We start from the raw sequence: 15,715 nt of genomic DNA, 5'->3' as shown, positions 1-15,715 counted from the left end.
GGCCCTTTGAACAATTCCACAATAGGGCCATACAGACTGACTGCTAACAGGATTAGGTCTCCTAAGCAAAACATGGAATATGAAGTAGGACTTATTTAGGCAGAAACTGAAGTTTCTATCATAATCCCCAAACACCAAGTTTGTTTACTAAAGAAGTGTTAACTCCACTGAACCTATTATTTTTATTTGACAGTTTTTCAGGGGCCCAAAGTACATTTCTAAAAGTGTTTTTGATTTTATCAAAAAGCAAAAGCTAGGTTTTCTCCTTAGCAGCTCTCTGGGTAAAGTTGGACCTGTAGCTATCCTCAGGACTGGCTAGCCCACACTGAAAGTTTTGGATGCTTTATATAATGCAAGAATAACTAAAACTTTGTGTTTGTTGTGTTTCACTTTAGCTGGGGTCATGGGTTTGGACCTCCAATTCTTCTAAGAAAATTCTAATGGTTGGGATACCTTGTATGAAGGAGGAGCAGTAGGGTACATTACTACAGGCTATTACTTTTCCCTGAATAAGCCCTGGGGAATGGAACCCAGAACCCAGTCACTCGTCTGGCTACAGAGCAATGCTCACTCACATTTATCTGATTCCTGAATCCTTTTTCAAAACAGCATCAGTGATGGCAGAAAGTACCCCCTGCTTCAGCTGTAACCTGAGCCTGTATAACCACCAACTTTTGCAGTGTTGTTTTGAATAGCTGTAGAAAGAGGAATCGATAATTCAGGTCTCATATATCCTGCATTAGTGTACTAACCTCAGACTATTTTATAAGGCAGCAAGGAAAAGATGAGAGTAAAGATATAGGAAGCTTCATATAAATTGAAAAAAAAAAAAAAAAAAAGAAACACCCTTGTCATATTTTTATAAACACTCAGAAAACATCCAGAAATATCATCTAGTTAAGACTGGCTTCACTGCTGAAACTATCTACCTACCAGATGGGTTTTAGCAACTCTTCAGAACTATTTTTGTGTTATTCTTCTTATGTATGTTTCAGTCCTCATTTTTTTCTTTTTCAGATCTTGACTGCCTCAAAAATTTCTAGACTCATTTTAAGGGACCTGCCTAACATAAACAAACCATACATGAAGCAGAAGTTTGCTGTACGTGGCTTTGCCAGCAAATGTCAAAATCAATGTATCCTTCATTATTTTCAAGTGTTAAGTATTACTTGTCATTGCTCATAATACAGAAAATTCAGTATGAATCAGGTTGCGGCCACCTTGTACTCCTCTCTGGCACCTCTGCAAACTTACCTGGTAGCAATAACTCTTCACCAGGCCTGGCTGTGTGGACCAACAGGCTAGTTTCCCTAATTCCTTCAAGAGTTGGTATCACTGAAATTTTGACTCACAGATTACATGTCCATGCTGCTGGAAGCAGTCAATCAGTGAAATCACCTAATGGAACGATTTCCTCCTGTGCTGTGCTCACCAGCACTTTGATGCCACTTTCTGCAGGCAAGCATTTTGTTTGATAAACCCCAGATTGCTGTGTCTCTTAGTCATTACTTTGACAAGTATTTCATTTTTATTCTTTTAATTGATTCTTCAGCTTTCTTGTTGACCCAAGGAGTGTACAAGAAAAAATGGAAGATAAAACATTCTTGCCTCACCACTCTCTTGGGAATAGATACACTTTAGACTGGACTGAAGTTTAAAGGAGAGTTTATATTACCATTCTTCCCTAGAAAAGACATTTCTTATTTCCTGTCCACCTGCCTTATGAATGTACATGGTAAAGGATTGTATTTTATTTTTGACAAACCTAGTCTTTATTGAAACATCAAAATTCACTGGAATCAAACACTGCTGGGAAAAGTTTTGTCAGGGATTTCTTTCAAATCCAAGATAAAACTTGCTACCCTGAGGAGAAAACAAATGACACTCCTTACCCCAGCTCACCCAATTCCCCCCAGCTCAGGGAGCAGATGATGGACCACAGTTTGCTCCCCTGCATTTCATGGAGGAGGTCAGGGTTAGAAAGCAGAGGTCTCACAGAGTGAGGCCAAATGGATTCCACAGAAGGGCCGAGTCCCCTCTGCCACAGTCTTTGAGTGAAGAGATGAATAATTAGTTTCTCCAGAGCCAGGCTGATTAGCGACTTGATTGATTAAAACTCTCCACATTAAAGGCACTAATTAGAGGACCACTGAATCTGTCTCCTAAATCTCAGCTCAAATAGTTTTTAACTATACACAACTCTTTAAAAAAAAAACAGACAAACTCAGCTACAATTGACCTGCATAACCTGGCTGCATAAACTTATCTATGGGAGTCTCAAGAGTCTTATCCTGGCTCCCTGAATTAGGATTTCAACACACATTTTCTCCCTCGTATCCTAAGCACTACAGCTTCGAAGGCTGTCTGTTTCTGACCATTTGTGAAAAAAAAGCAAAAACAACCAAAAAACCCCACATAACTGCATTTCCTTACTCTATTAAAAAGATATGGTAATTTTTGCTCTTGGCTTAGCCTCTCCTCCTTTCCTTAAACCCGCTGAGTCCCTTGATATGTGTTCTACATCCTGAAGGCCTTCGGTTGCTCACACAGACAACATGGCCCCAAGTGTCACGGTTGCTGTACCCAAGTCCTTGATGTGAATTCTCAGTTGTCCAAACATAAAACTTTGCCCAGAAAGCACTGCCACCTTTTTGCTGCCTGCAAACACCATGATCTGCTTTAGTTACAGCCCACGGAGAAACATTCATGGCCACACAAAAGAAAGAAAAGCTTCAGCAACATAGCTTAAGGCTGAGGGGAGGCCTGATGGTGGCTGCAGCTCCTCACAGGGAGCGGAGGGCAGCGCTGAGCTCTGCTCTGTGTGACAGGGAACGGCATGGAGCTGTGACAGGGGAGGGCGGCTGGGGGTGAGGGAAAAGGTCTGCACCACAGGGCATGGAACAGCCTGCCCAGGGCTGTGTGCTCGGCCTCAACCTGCTGGAGTTCAAGGAGCATTTGACAGTGCTCTCAGACATTGGGTTTGGATGTTGAGTGGTGCTGTGTGGAACCAGAAGTTGGACTCGATGACCCTTGTGAGTCCATTCCAACATGGGATGTTCTGTGATTCTGTGAAATCCTCACCTTTGATCAGGCTGCAACACTGTATGTATACATAAAACATGCATGAGACTGCAAATGACTATGAAGCTGCAGCTCAGATAGCAAACTAGGCTACAGGTTTAATTCTTTTCGTGCCCTAATATGAACAAAATTGAGTAATTTGGCACATTGATTTGAAGACAGTGGGAGGTGGAAAATCCACCTGATCCCTGCGAATTCTTCTAACAAACTGTAAAATTAACATTTGTCCTTCCTTTCTTAGTTTGCACACATGCAAATCCTGTGGTGGTGAGCTAGTAGGAATAATTATCTCCTGGATATATTAAGATTTTCCAACAGAATGAAGATGGAAGAAAGAACTGCTTTATAACAATGTTTGTAACATTTTTTTTAGCAAAGGGATGTGTGTATATTCTGTCTCCTCCAAGCAATCATTAAAGATACCTGGCTACACGGAGAAGTTATGTGAAACAAACTTCTATGCCTCTGAGTTAAATGCTTAATAGCTCAACTCATTTCCTTTACTGAGTATTGTGAAGAAAAATCATATCTCTCCTTCAGTGCATCTAGCTGGTACAGGTTGTTCCTAAGCATGTAACCAAATTACAAATATATATACATATATAAAGGTTGTTCCTGTACTGAAGACTCCCAGAATATTATGAGTTCAGGAGTTTCAAGAGACATCAAAAGGCATACAGTGGATGCAATGCTATTCACCCTTTATCTACAAATTGCTTTAATTATCCAGCAGTGTCTGACAACAGTATTTTCAGTTTTACATTAGATTATTTTTAGTGACTTCTCTCAAGTTTTATCTCAACAGCCTCCTTGCCGATATTCCTACCCTTACAGTACCTAGTTCTTCAAATCCCAATGCAGAAGAATGGGAAAATTTTAAGACCTATTATAAAACAAATGTTCTTAATGCCAAAAATTGATTACTATGATGATTCTAGGCTTCATTCATTCTCAGGAAAACTCTGCATAAAACTCTATAAGAATTTCATAGCTCATCAAGAATATCAATAATAAATTTTTTCTCTGTGTCAGGGACATTACACTACCTGAATTTATTCATTATGTAGCAGCAGGAAATCAGTGATTTTAGTATTAGATTTAAATTTTAGTATGGACTAATAGAACAGTAATTAATATAAAGTCCTATTTCAGAGATTATGGTCACTTTCATACGATCTTGTTTGATTTCAGGTCTAATCATTAAACTCCATACCCCCTTCTCATTTATCACATACAGCCCTCCCTTTAACTTGTTTCAGAAAGGAGATGTAGCAATTAGCTCCTGTTTTTTTCCTAGCTAACCATCTTATTATGTAAAGTTGGTGCTAACAAGAACTTCTATTGACAACTTTCAATTTTAATCCCCTGTGTCTCCCTGCTCCTTGAAAGTCATCTCACCTATGAGAAAAATGGTAATTAAGACAACAGTGGAAAACAACAACACTTGGTGTTCAGACTGTTCAGTAGTTTACTACCAGTAATTGGCTCTTCACTGCAGGATGGTGTCATAAATTTTAATTGTGATTTTTCAACTAAGCGTATAATGCAGCTCTTCATAGATACTTTAATGAATGCTTGCTGCTCCTTTACTGATTGCTGTATATTTACACTACTAACATTAGTAACAGAGAGTTCCAGCATGAACTATACTTAAAATGCAATATTTAAACTTAAATTTTTATCACTCAATGCAGGGCCTGTTTTTTATGTGAAGTTTTTACAAAGCACCTCCAAAACCGTAAGAAGAAAAAGATAAACTGTGGGATCTATTTATTCCAGGTGAAGTGAATGAGCTTAAAATAAAATATGATGTTTAGCAAGTTTAACCACCGTGCTACACAAAATAAACTCTTCAAATATTTATAATTGGGCCTAAATTTCAGTGTTAATCTATGGTTCAACAGCCAGAACATTTACAATGTACATTCACAATGTGCAACAATAGTTTTATACTGAAGTAACCACCTGGAACAAATGGGAGTTATAGCAATATAAAACTCTAGCAAAGCTGTGATTAAGCACATATAGGTCCCTATGGCATGTAACTATAGTAGTTGCATAAGTAAAGACATAAGGGTTCAAAACCAGAGCTCAAGAAAGGAGGTGAGGCCAGTGGAGAAAGAAAGCTGCAATTTTTCCCCACTGATCAGAAGAGTATAAGACTACATACCTCTTATGTAGTATGAGTGCTGGTGCACTGCTTTTCCTGTTTGCAACACTATCACGCCAAGCTTAGCCATCAGTATTTGCAAGTTAAGAAACATAAGACAAAAAAATGGGGTGGATGAAAAAACAAAAGGAGGAAAGAACAAAGAAAGGCAGCTATCGAAAAATCCATCAGTATTGAAGTTTTAATAGCCTAGAGTTTTCTTGAACATTAGTTCTTTTTCACTTTTTATTCACTTACCAACATCGGGATCAGTAGCTTGGACTCTTGTTAGCAAAGCTTTAGTGGCTGTATTCTCATAGACACAAGCGGTGTAGTGATCAGATGAAAACACTGGTGGATTATCATTAACATCTTCTAAAATAAGATGGATTTCTGACTGGCAAAACCTGCCACCACCATCTGTAGCTCGAGCAATCAAGTTGTACACAGGGATTTTCTCTCGGTCCAGTGGGGCCAAGGATTTCAGCTCACCTAAAATTGATTAAAAGCAGCAGTCACCATTACAGCTGTAGCACCGTCACTAATTTCTGCCAGTGGACATATCCCGAATACACATATTTCACTGGAATTTAAAAGAGGAAGAAATAGCCTTGCTTATTCCAATCAACGGATTAAAAACTTCCAGCTGACTCACTTCTGCCTCCTCTCCACTCAACTAAATAGTCTGGCATTGTGGGCGCAGGGAAGACAAGCCCTCATAGTAGCTTTTGAAGGCATACAGAGTAATATGGTATGGTTTTACAAGTCTGTTTTCATTACTCTCAAGATTAAAAGACGTCATGATAAAGGGAAGCACCCTAAATCTACTGATGACAGTAGCCATACTGAGCTGCAAAGTTTCCTAATGCTACCGTTCAAAATAAAGCCAATAATGCCCTCTCTTTTCCACAGATTTTAACCTCCAACCACCTCTGAATTTCTGATATCTTTCTCTCACAAATTCTAGGTATAAAAAGAATGTTTTTCTCACATGCTATAAAAACCAAGAAGCCCAGACCAATGTGGAAGAAGTAAATTCTAAAGGATTGTGCTGGCAGCTTCCTCTCTTCTGCACCAAGAGAGCCCCACACATCTCTGACCTAACTGGGCCTGGCTGGAAAACAGAAGGGTCAGTATTGATGGCCCTGAATACAGCTGGCCAACAAACCCAGTCCTCCTTCTGCTAGCAATGCAGCACTTCTGCTTCAGAAGTGCTCATCCATGCCTTCCAGAACAGGAACAACTGACTGATAACCAAACATACCCTGATTCTGCCCAAACCCTTGCTGCTGGTGTTGAGGGGATTATGTTAAAATATTTAGTTGTCACCTTACCATTTTCTGGATCTAAGAAAAATTTATTGTTCCCAGAACCGTAAAGAGAGTAGCGAATTTCACCGTTGGACCCAATGTCAGCATCTTTAGCACTGATTTTTAGAATGACTTTGTTTGAAGGAATGTCTTCAGGAAACAGTGCTGTGTATGCAACCTAGAGATAAAAACAGAAGTGTAAATTATGCAATAACATTATTTAATAGCCTTTGCAAACTTCTTTTTTTTTAAAAAAAACCAAAAAACTATCTAGTGCATTTTTCTGTAAAGGAAACAATTTAACAATTTTCCTTTTTGTAACATGTCCCTAGAAATTCAAATCAGTGTTCAGTTTTGAGGTGTCACAAAAACACTGCCAAATTATGACTCTTAACAGGGTTAATGTTAGGCATAAAATACAGTCACATTTTCCATCTTACATTTCTTTCATTGACACCTGTGAAATGGAAACTTTGTTAAGTGTGCTAATGAAGACAGCTGTTTTTATCACATCATCCGGCAATACTGAGAGAGATAGAGACTAATTCTTCTGAGTGGTGCTTGCAATGACAATGGTCCACTGATGATAATGTAATGATGATAATTACATACAGAAACGTATAAATAAGATTTTGTGAGCAGTACCATTAAGGAAATAGAGTTTTCATAGTGTCTTTTCTTTTGCGCACACCTTTCAATTGCATTAATATTAGTCCTCACATTATCTTTCCACAGAATAAGAGAGAGATGATGCTGTGAAAGCAGTGGTCAGGCCACACTGCCTGCACGACTGACAATGTGAAGGTAAGTTACATTCTTCTATCTCTTCTGCTAGGTCTGGCTGCTAGCCACTTGGTATGATCAGAAAGGCTGGAGTTAGCTTAGATTCCACTGCCTTTGCGAGGCCATTGTCCTTTCACCTTGGCTTCATCAGACTCTTTCATCCTGCTTCTCTCTAGGATGCTCTAGATCCTTCACATAAGACCTTCAGGCTGAAAATGGACACCTGCAAATCCAACAGTGGCATCCACTGGGAATCCATCACTTCAGCACAATAGTCAATTGCAGTGGGTTTTGCTAACTCACCTGTTCACAAACCGGGCTGTTATCATTAACGTCAGTGACAGTCACTTCCACTGCAGCTTGGGTTACAAAGAGGCCATCTGTGGCAGTGATGTTCAGATAATAAACATCTTGTTCTTCCCGATCTAGTGGCCTTTTTACGTAAACCTTCCACTCATTCTGAACCAGTCCTAGAGCAAACTTCCCTTTGGGATTCCCCCCTGCAATAAGACAAGAAACATGCAACAGGCAAGGACATCCCTTCAGAGCTCCCATTTGATTCAAACACAAACACAGATTCATCTTAGAGGATGTGGAATTTGCAGTTGTCATTTGTTTCACAGTGATAGGTGCATTTCAACTTGCAGACTCGAGAAGTCTGTAATGAGATTATGCTCTCTGTGTTTATTGCCCCCTGAATGCCTTGTATGAAAGTGAACCAATAACTTTCCACGGAAACAAAATCCATTTAGCAGAGCTGAAGATGATCTCTTGTTTAGTTCCCCTTAAGGGCAATCAAATTCAAACTGTGAACAATCAATAGTCCTCTCAGGCTGGTACAATTGTCTTTCCACTTAGTCTCGGGAGAGGATGTAATACACCACGGCTCTTGTTACCAAGACAATTTCATTAGCTGTTGATTATGCAATCAAGGACTGGAAGTAGGTTCTATTAAGGAATCCTCTAATGAAAGCTTTATCATACAGCTGTGCCAATTCTTCTGCTCATTAAAATTCTAGTTTTAAAAAAAGTTTACATGACACAGGAAGACACATTAGTATTAAAATAGTTCTAACAAGAGGTCATTTGAGGAGCAGTCGGAAGATAAGCACTACAATTACATCAAATGTATCAGAGGGTGAAAGCACAGAGAGCCAGCAAGGACTGCAGGAATCGAAGCAGAACAGCTTTTTATCGTGCTGTACCACTGACACTGAGCCTTCCAGGGTTGCTCTTCCATGTCATTAAATTCCATGGGGACAACAACAGGCTGGAAGAAGGAACTATTGTGCCCTCATCATCCTCAGGAAGGAAGGATGGACATCTCACACACAGAAAGACATGAGGAATAAAAGCAGGCACAATTCTTTGTTAATGTTTGTGAGTTATTTCCATGTTTATTTGAAATGGGACAGTCCTCTGCCTGCTCTGTGAAATAAAAACCACTGTCAATTTTGGCTGGATGGTTGCACTCAGAGAATCGCAATCAATGGCTCAATGTCCAAGTAGAAACCGGAGCTCCACAGGGATTGGTGTTGGGACCAGTGCTATTTAACATCTCTGTAGGTGACACAGACAGTGGCATGAAGTGCTCCCTCAGCAAGTTTGCAGAAGACACCAAGCTGAGTTGTGCAGTTGATACACTAGAGGGAAGGGATGCTCTCCAGAGGGACCTGGACAGGCTTGAGAGGTGGGCCCATTCCAACCTCATGAAGTTCAAGGCCAAATACAAGGTCCTGACACTGGGCTGGGGCAATCTCAAGTACGGATACAGGTTGGGTGGAGAATGGCTTGAGAGCAGCCCTGAGGAGAAGGATTTGGGAGTGTTGATTGATGAAAGATTCAACGTGAGCTGGCAATGCGTGCTTGCAGCCAAGAAGGCCAACTGTATCCTGGGTTGCATCAAGAACAGCCTGACCAGCAAATCAAGAGAGGTGATTCTGCCCCTCTGCTCTGGACTACTGTGTCCAGTTCTGGGGCCCCAACATATGAATAGCATGGAGCTGCTGGAGAGGGTAGAGAGGAGGGCCACAAAGATGATCAGAGGGCTGGAGCACTTCTCCTATGAGAACAGGCTAAGAGAGCTGGGGCTCTTCAGCCTGGAGAAGGCTGGTCTGGGGGGACCTTTCACTGGTTAGTGAGAGAAGTACCCCTTCCAGTACCTGAATGGGGCCTACAGGAGAGCTGGTGAGGGACATTTTATAAGAGCAGGTAGTGAGAGAATGAGGAGAAATGGTTTTAAACTGGAAGAGGGCAGATGTAGACTAGATATTGGGAAAAAAATTCTTTACCATGAGAGTGGTGAGACACTGGAACACGTTGGAAGAAGCTGAGGATGACCCACCCCAGAGGCATTCAAGGCCAGGCTGGATGGGGCTGTGAGCAACCTGGTCTAGAGGGAGGTGTCCCTGCTTACAGCACTGGGACTGGAACTAGACGATCTTCAAGGCCCCTTACAACCCAAACCACTCTATGATTCTACGAATCACCGCTCTGCGAGCTTGTTCTCACCCCCCCTGTCAGAGAGGACAGGCGATCTTTTAAGTCAAGTACCCAGTCCTCAGTAAACAGAATCTAACCTAAGTCTGTAATGTAATTTATAACACAATGTAGCTTGCAACATATCTGTAAAAGCAGACCTGCACATTTAACAATTAGGACAGAGCACAAAATAATTATAGCAAACTCATTCATTAGAGGAATTGCCTGTAAGAAAGAGACAGACTCTTTAGGAGGATGCACTGTGACAGGACAAGGGGAAATGGTTTCCAACTAAAATAGGAGAGATTTAGATTGGATATAAGGAAAATGTTTTTTACACTAAGAGTGCTGAGGCAATGGCATAGGTTGACCAGAGACGTGGTGGATGCCCCTCCATGGAGACACTCAAGGTCTGGCTGGATGGGGCTCTGAGAACCTGATGAAGCTGTAGGTGTCCCTGTTCATTGCAAAGCGGTTGGCCGGGATGGCCTTTAGGGGTTCCATCCAACTCAAATGATTCGATGATGATTATATGATAAAAAATTATCATGTGTCTCGATTGGCTAACTTTAACTTCAGCTAACCCAGTACTACTTCCCCTCAATATTAAGCCTGTTTTTCTGTACAAAAATGCTATTTCATAACTGTTTTCCATGTTTCTCACGTATAAAAGTGGTATAGAAATATTAAGGACATGATGCTTATTCTTTCTTGTGGCAGGATCAAGAATGTCAAACATGCCATGTTTGGTTTTGCTCACAAGTTATTCAGAGTCCTGACATGTGTCAGCGGATTTGTCCAAATTTAATGGCAAGATGAGATTTTTAAACCTCTCTAGTGCTTATGTTCAATGTTTGAGTGGGCAAGTATTTTAAAAAAAACACACACACAAATTCAACATAGAAAAAGTGCTTTTGGGGGGCTGAATTTACTTGAGCTGCCTCTGCCGTCAAGTGATTAGCTGTCACTGCTGCTGCTTCTGGTGTCACAGTTCTGTCAGTTCCCTGGGATCTTAGCAAAAAATAAGAGATCTGAACTTAAAACTGAGCTTAAAATGGAGCAAGAAAGTGTAATGCACGTTTCTTGTCTTCTTTGTACATCAAAAAGCAGAAAAGAGGTCACAGGCTGTAATCTGTGCCTTTTTCATTAGCTACCAATGACAAGATAGACTGGTTTCTGTTTGATATGAAAGCTGTTGAGACAGGCTGAGCAAATCTTCCCTGTTAAGCATCACCATTTGTGCCAACTGCAATTGTGCAAAAAAACAACGTTGTAATGAATAAGATTTCCAGAAAATTAGTCAGATACACATTATAATTATAAAAAGCCCTGAAGTCATATAGAGCACAAAACCAATTTATCAACCATGGATAACACGGATATTTTCTGCTGATAGAAAATCACCTTTTTAGGTCACAAAGCCGAGCACATTTCAATTTTCCCACTAATTTCTATGACAGTTTGGAATAATCATCAGAGAACTTGGATAGACCTTATTTAACCCGTTGTTTGGTACAAACCAATTTCTCCTAAAAAGGGTTGCATACCATGTTGATGTGCACTGATGGCCAGAGCTGAATACAACCCAAGGCAATGAGAATCTACCCAGTGGCTTGTGTCTTAATGTGACTGTCTAAGAAAGCAGACCCCTGCTGATTAACATTAAATTCTCTCTTTTCAGTTCAGCATCAGCACAAAAAAGCGTAACTCTCCTTTAGAAAAGGCTGTAATCTTGTCACAGTGAGTTTTATGTTGTATACCATTAATAAAAATGGTCTTAAGCACTCCTATTTAGCTTCATGATATCAATCACTGCTTTCCTGCATATTATTTCCTTTGTAAAACGAAATGATTAACTGTCCAGAGCTACTGTGAAGCACTACACTCCAGGTACGGCTATCCCATGGCTAAGTAAGGAGGAAAGGTAAAATCTAATTAAAATCAGCTTGTGGCTTTTGTGGCTGGCATTTACAATAGCTCAAAGCAATTTTAAAATCACTGTTGCTTTGTTGTTAATGGAATACTTTTAGAACCACACATAGGAATTTTGGCAATATGTATTAAAAAATGGTCCCCGAGATCCCTTTCTTTCCCTGTTTACTTTACTGGAAGACTACTGCTTGGAATGAACTGTGCAACACGCAGTACACATGCAAAACAGTTTATCTGCATGCTTTTTCACTACTGCTTCCTTCATTTTTCAGTTCTCAGGAGTGGCTATATAGTTTCTTGATAGGAGACAAAGTTGTACTATACAGGTAACGGAATTAACAAGCTGGAAAGACTGAAATAATGCCAAGGCAATATTCTAAAAACAGGAAAGGCAAAAAAATCCACACTGTGGCTCAGGGAACCATTTCCCAGTACTTCTGTGAGAGTACATATGTCTTGATGCAGATCTCATTCTGCAGTGATTAATTAACTTTTTCACTAATATATGTAAGCAGATTCAGTATCCTAGGGGTGTTCTAATTAATTAGTTTTTCGCTCTGAATAATGTAGCTTTTCTAAAGGGGAGCCTCCTGACTGCATGTATTAATGGGTTCTTTAAAATCTGTTGGCAGTTTTCTTATGTTCTGCTTTGAATGTCACAACAGTGAAGTGCTAGCTACAAAAAACACTCCAGTAACTTTCCAGAATGGCTTTGAGGCTAGAAGAATCAGCCTTATCTTTCATCTTTTGTTACATGAAGTTTAAATAATACTCTCTCTCCCTTCCTACTCAGCAAATAGTACAAAGCCAAATCAAGCTCAAGTTTGGGAAAAGAAAGAAAACAGCCAGATACAAATGATATGCAGAGACACAGTGATCCAAAACAAACAGATCCTGACACACATCATTACTAAAGCACACACAGAGGGAATTATAACAGCCAAAAGGGAACAGAACACTAGAAGTCAATAGCGTCAGTTTTCACAGCAATATCCTGATCTGGGAGGGAGAACTGAATATTTACTAACTTATTTATTTAGATTCTCTCTTACGTTCATGCATCTGTTTAGATACTTTCAAATCCTAATTAGAACTCCAGGCGTTTGTGCAACAGAAAATCAATAGTTTTAACTTTAAGATGTTGCTGTCAAAATGACAAACTCAGTCCTCACATCTTTGTTACTGTGAAGTTGTCCCTCAGTCTGCAGTACAAGTCTGCAGTACAAGTCTTCCACAAAGGTTTAAGCACACAGCTCTCCAGAACACCAGGATTTCAAATATAAAATTAACAAACAAACAAACAAACAAACAAGTCTGTTTGCTCACAGTGGGCAATTGACCCAGCAAGGTAATTACTGCTCATAACACTAGAACTTTCTCCCCCCAGAAGTAACAAACGCACTAAATTCTTTCTCTTTAGTTCAACCAAATCCAAACGCTTGTCTCTTCTTCAATTTACATGTCTGATGGCACCTAATTAAAAGCACTGGGGAACGGGAAACACTTTACAGGGTGAGAGGAACTCGCATTCTTCTCGTGGCTCTTCCTAGTTTAGAATCACAGAATCATGGAATCATTAAAGTTGAAAAGACCACAAAGATCAATTAGTCCAACCTTCAGCCCACGTCACTCACTGTGACGTCTGCCCTTCCCTTGAACACCTGCAGGGACAGTGGCTCCACCACCCCCTGGGCAGCCTGTGCCAGTGCCTCACCACTCTTTCTGAGAAGAAATTTGTCCTATTATCCAACCACATTTCAGTCTCAGTAATATGAAGCTGGCTTTAGGATGGCTCAATATCCTACCTAAACATTGGCACAGCCCTTGTGCTTGTCAAACTGCCTCAAGTTACACAGGCGGTGAGTTCAAATGGGCCTTCAAAAGAAAAACAGTATGCTCCCTAAACACACTTGTATCACCTAGGCTTTCTGTTGATTTTAAGATTTTTATTACACTTTTTCTCTGTGAAATCTCCACTTAACTACTGAGCCTCAAATAACAAATGGTAACTACAGAATTTTTTTCCACCATCAAATGCTGATGAAACTTGGTTTGAAAATGGCAACTTCCTGCTAGTAATTGTGGAAATCAATCCCACAAAGAAGGAGTTCAAAACAGAATAGTTACATCCACCAGAATGTATCTTCTCCTTTTCAAAGCTGATCAGAAAGACACAGTAAGGGTTTGTGTTTCTTAAAAAAAAAAGCACAAAGTGCTTATTAATAATCACATCTGACCCGGAATGTCACTTCCTTTCATCCCCTAGATCTTTCCTTTCCATCTCTTTTCTGTGTGTTACTTTCCAAGCGATGCATTTGCACAAAGCTGGTTTTGATGGATCCAAATGTCATTCTCATAATTTGTCTTCTTTCCCCTTTTTGTCAGTGTCCTCTTTTACCTCAGTTTGTTTATTGTATTCATGGAAATTACGAGACCCCCAAATGCCTCCAAAAGGACAGCATTTGAATAATCACACAGTTAATCTGACTCCATGAAAAATTCAAGTGCAGTTCCCAAGGTTCACTTGGAGTGAAGTGTGAATAGACTCATTAATTAAACTACACTTAAGTATGTTTTAATATTTTAATTAAGAAAAACTCTAATTTCTCTAAGTGCATCTTCTGAATTCAAAGGATATATTCAGACCGAGGAGATTCTGAGTTCATATGCCTTAAAAATTGTGCAATGGGCACTGTAGAAAGTTTGAGGCTTTGACATCAAATGTTTTCAGAAGCAACAAAAACCCAAAATATCTGGTATTTTGAAGTGTGGTACAAATTAAGGTACAGAAGGATATAAAACCGTAAATCATATGTTACTGTTACTATTCAAAAGTCCAATTTCTGCATAGGAATCTGAAGAAAACAGATTAATACATAACTAAAAGCACAATTAATTAGAAGAGGTGACTAAAAATCTTTAGAACAAAGAGAAAACAGTACCTTCAGCTAATTGTCAGCATATAGTAAAATATTTTTGTTACAAATATGAAGGATTTGCATTTCCTATAGCACTTTCTATCTTGACATCTCAAAATTCCTTAAAATATTACAAAATGACTAGAATGAAGCATTGCTTATTTAGTTTTAGTTATGTGGAAACCAAGATACTGCCAGCTAACGCACCTTGCTTAGAGCCTCCAGATCCTGTGCTTAACGTACAAGTCTGCTCTTTGCTTCTCCTTCTAATATCCTACCACACACCACACCACAAACACAGCAGCCCTTAGGAAACTTAAAACTGAATTCAGGCTCTTATATAAGTAGACAGAATGGATTTCTGGCTGCATTGAGGAGACTACTTGAGATGTGTAACAGGCTCTCTACAGCTAACTGGAAGATGCCACCTGTCTCTACAAAGCATCCCACTGTCACTTCCAGTTTGGTAACCAACAAAGAAGCACAAGTCTTGTCCTCCAGAGAAAAATATACAAACTGTTATCCCGTGAGTTGTCATCCTTGTAATTTTTGCCCACTGCCTTCTATCTATATGTCTTGTGTGATACCAGTCCTATGAGGTGTACTAAATGTGAATCTGGCCAATAATATGGTTATTACTGTGTAATTAGAAATAGCTCTTGGACGGTGAAGTTTAGGGGGAATGACAAAGTGCTTCCCTAAAAAAATCTATTGGACAATGCAAGCTGCAGGCAGAAAAAATAACCGTAGCACCTCATCACTCATAATATGCTCACATAAAATCCAGCCTGAATCTAGGAGAAAAGAAAGATAATAAAATACAGCACAATAGGAAAGAACATTTTGAAAAATATGTTAGTAATGTAATTGAAATTGCCTCATGCTGTATATAACAATGTGTAGCAGCTAACCAGTATTTCAGAGTGGATTACCATTTCCCTAGACAGAAATCTGTGCTGATAAGAAATGGTATTCCCTGCTTGCTCCAACGTGCACTGCATTTTTTTTTAAATAAGCAAAATAATTTCAAAATTATTCCTGTAGCATTTTCCTATCTCAAA

General features: G+C 39.7%; 1 protein-coding gene across 8 annotated transcripts in view; it reads right to left on the bottom strand.

The window, feature by feature from the left end:
* Nucleotides 1-15,715, bottom strand: part of FAT3 (FAT atypical cadherin 3) — a 452,006-nt gene that overhangs the window by 62,555 nt on the left and 373,736 nt on the right. For all 8 annotated transcript variants that reach the window (XM_052669203.1, XM_052669235.1, XM_052669218.1 and 5 more), the window contains 3 exons: nucleotides 7,627-7,823; nucleotides 6,565-6,718; nucleotides 5,489-5,722 (listed from right to left, as the gene is read on the bottom strand). In XM_052669203.1, the coding sequence (XP_052525163.1) occupies nucleotides 5,489-5,722; nucleotides 6,565-6,718; nucleotides 7,627-7,823 (585 nt within the window). The remainder of the gene's footprint in view (nucleotides 1-5,488; nucleotides 5,723-6,564; nucleotides 6,719-7,626; nucleotides 7,824-15,715) is intronic.

This window comes from Tympanuchus pallidicinctus, unplaced genomic scaffold (assembly GCF_026119805.1).
Source record: "Tympanuchus pallidicinctus isolate F22 unplaced genomic scaffold, pur_lepc_1.0 scaffold11, whole genome shotgun sequence".
Taxonomy (NCBI): domain Eukaryota; kingdom Metazoa; phylum Chordata; class Aves; order Galliformes; family Phasianidae; genus Tympanuchus; species Tympanuchus pallidicinctus.
This window is presented reverse-complemented; position numbering and strand designations above follow the sequence as displayed.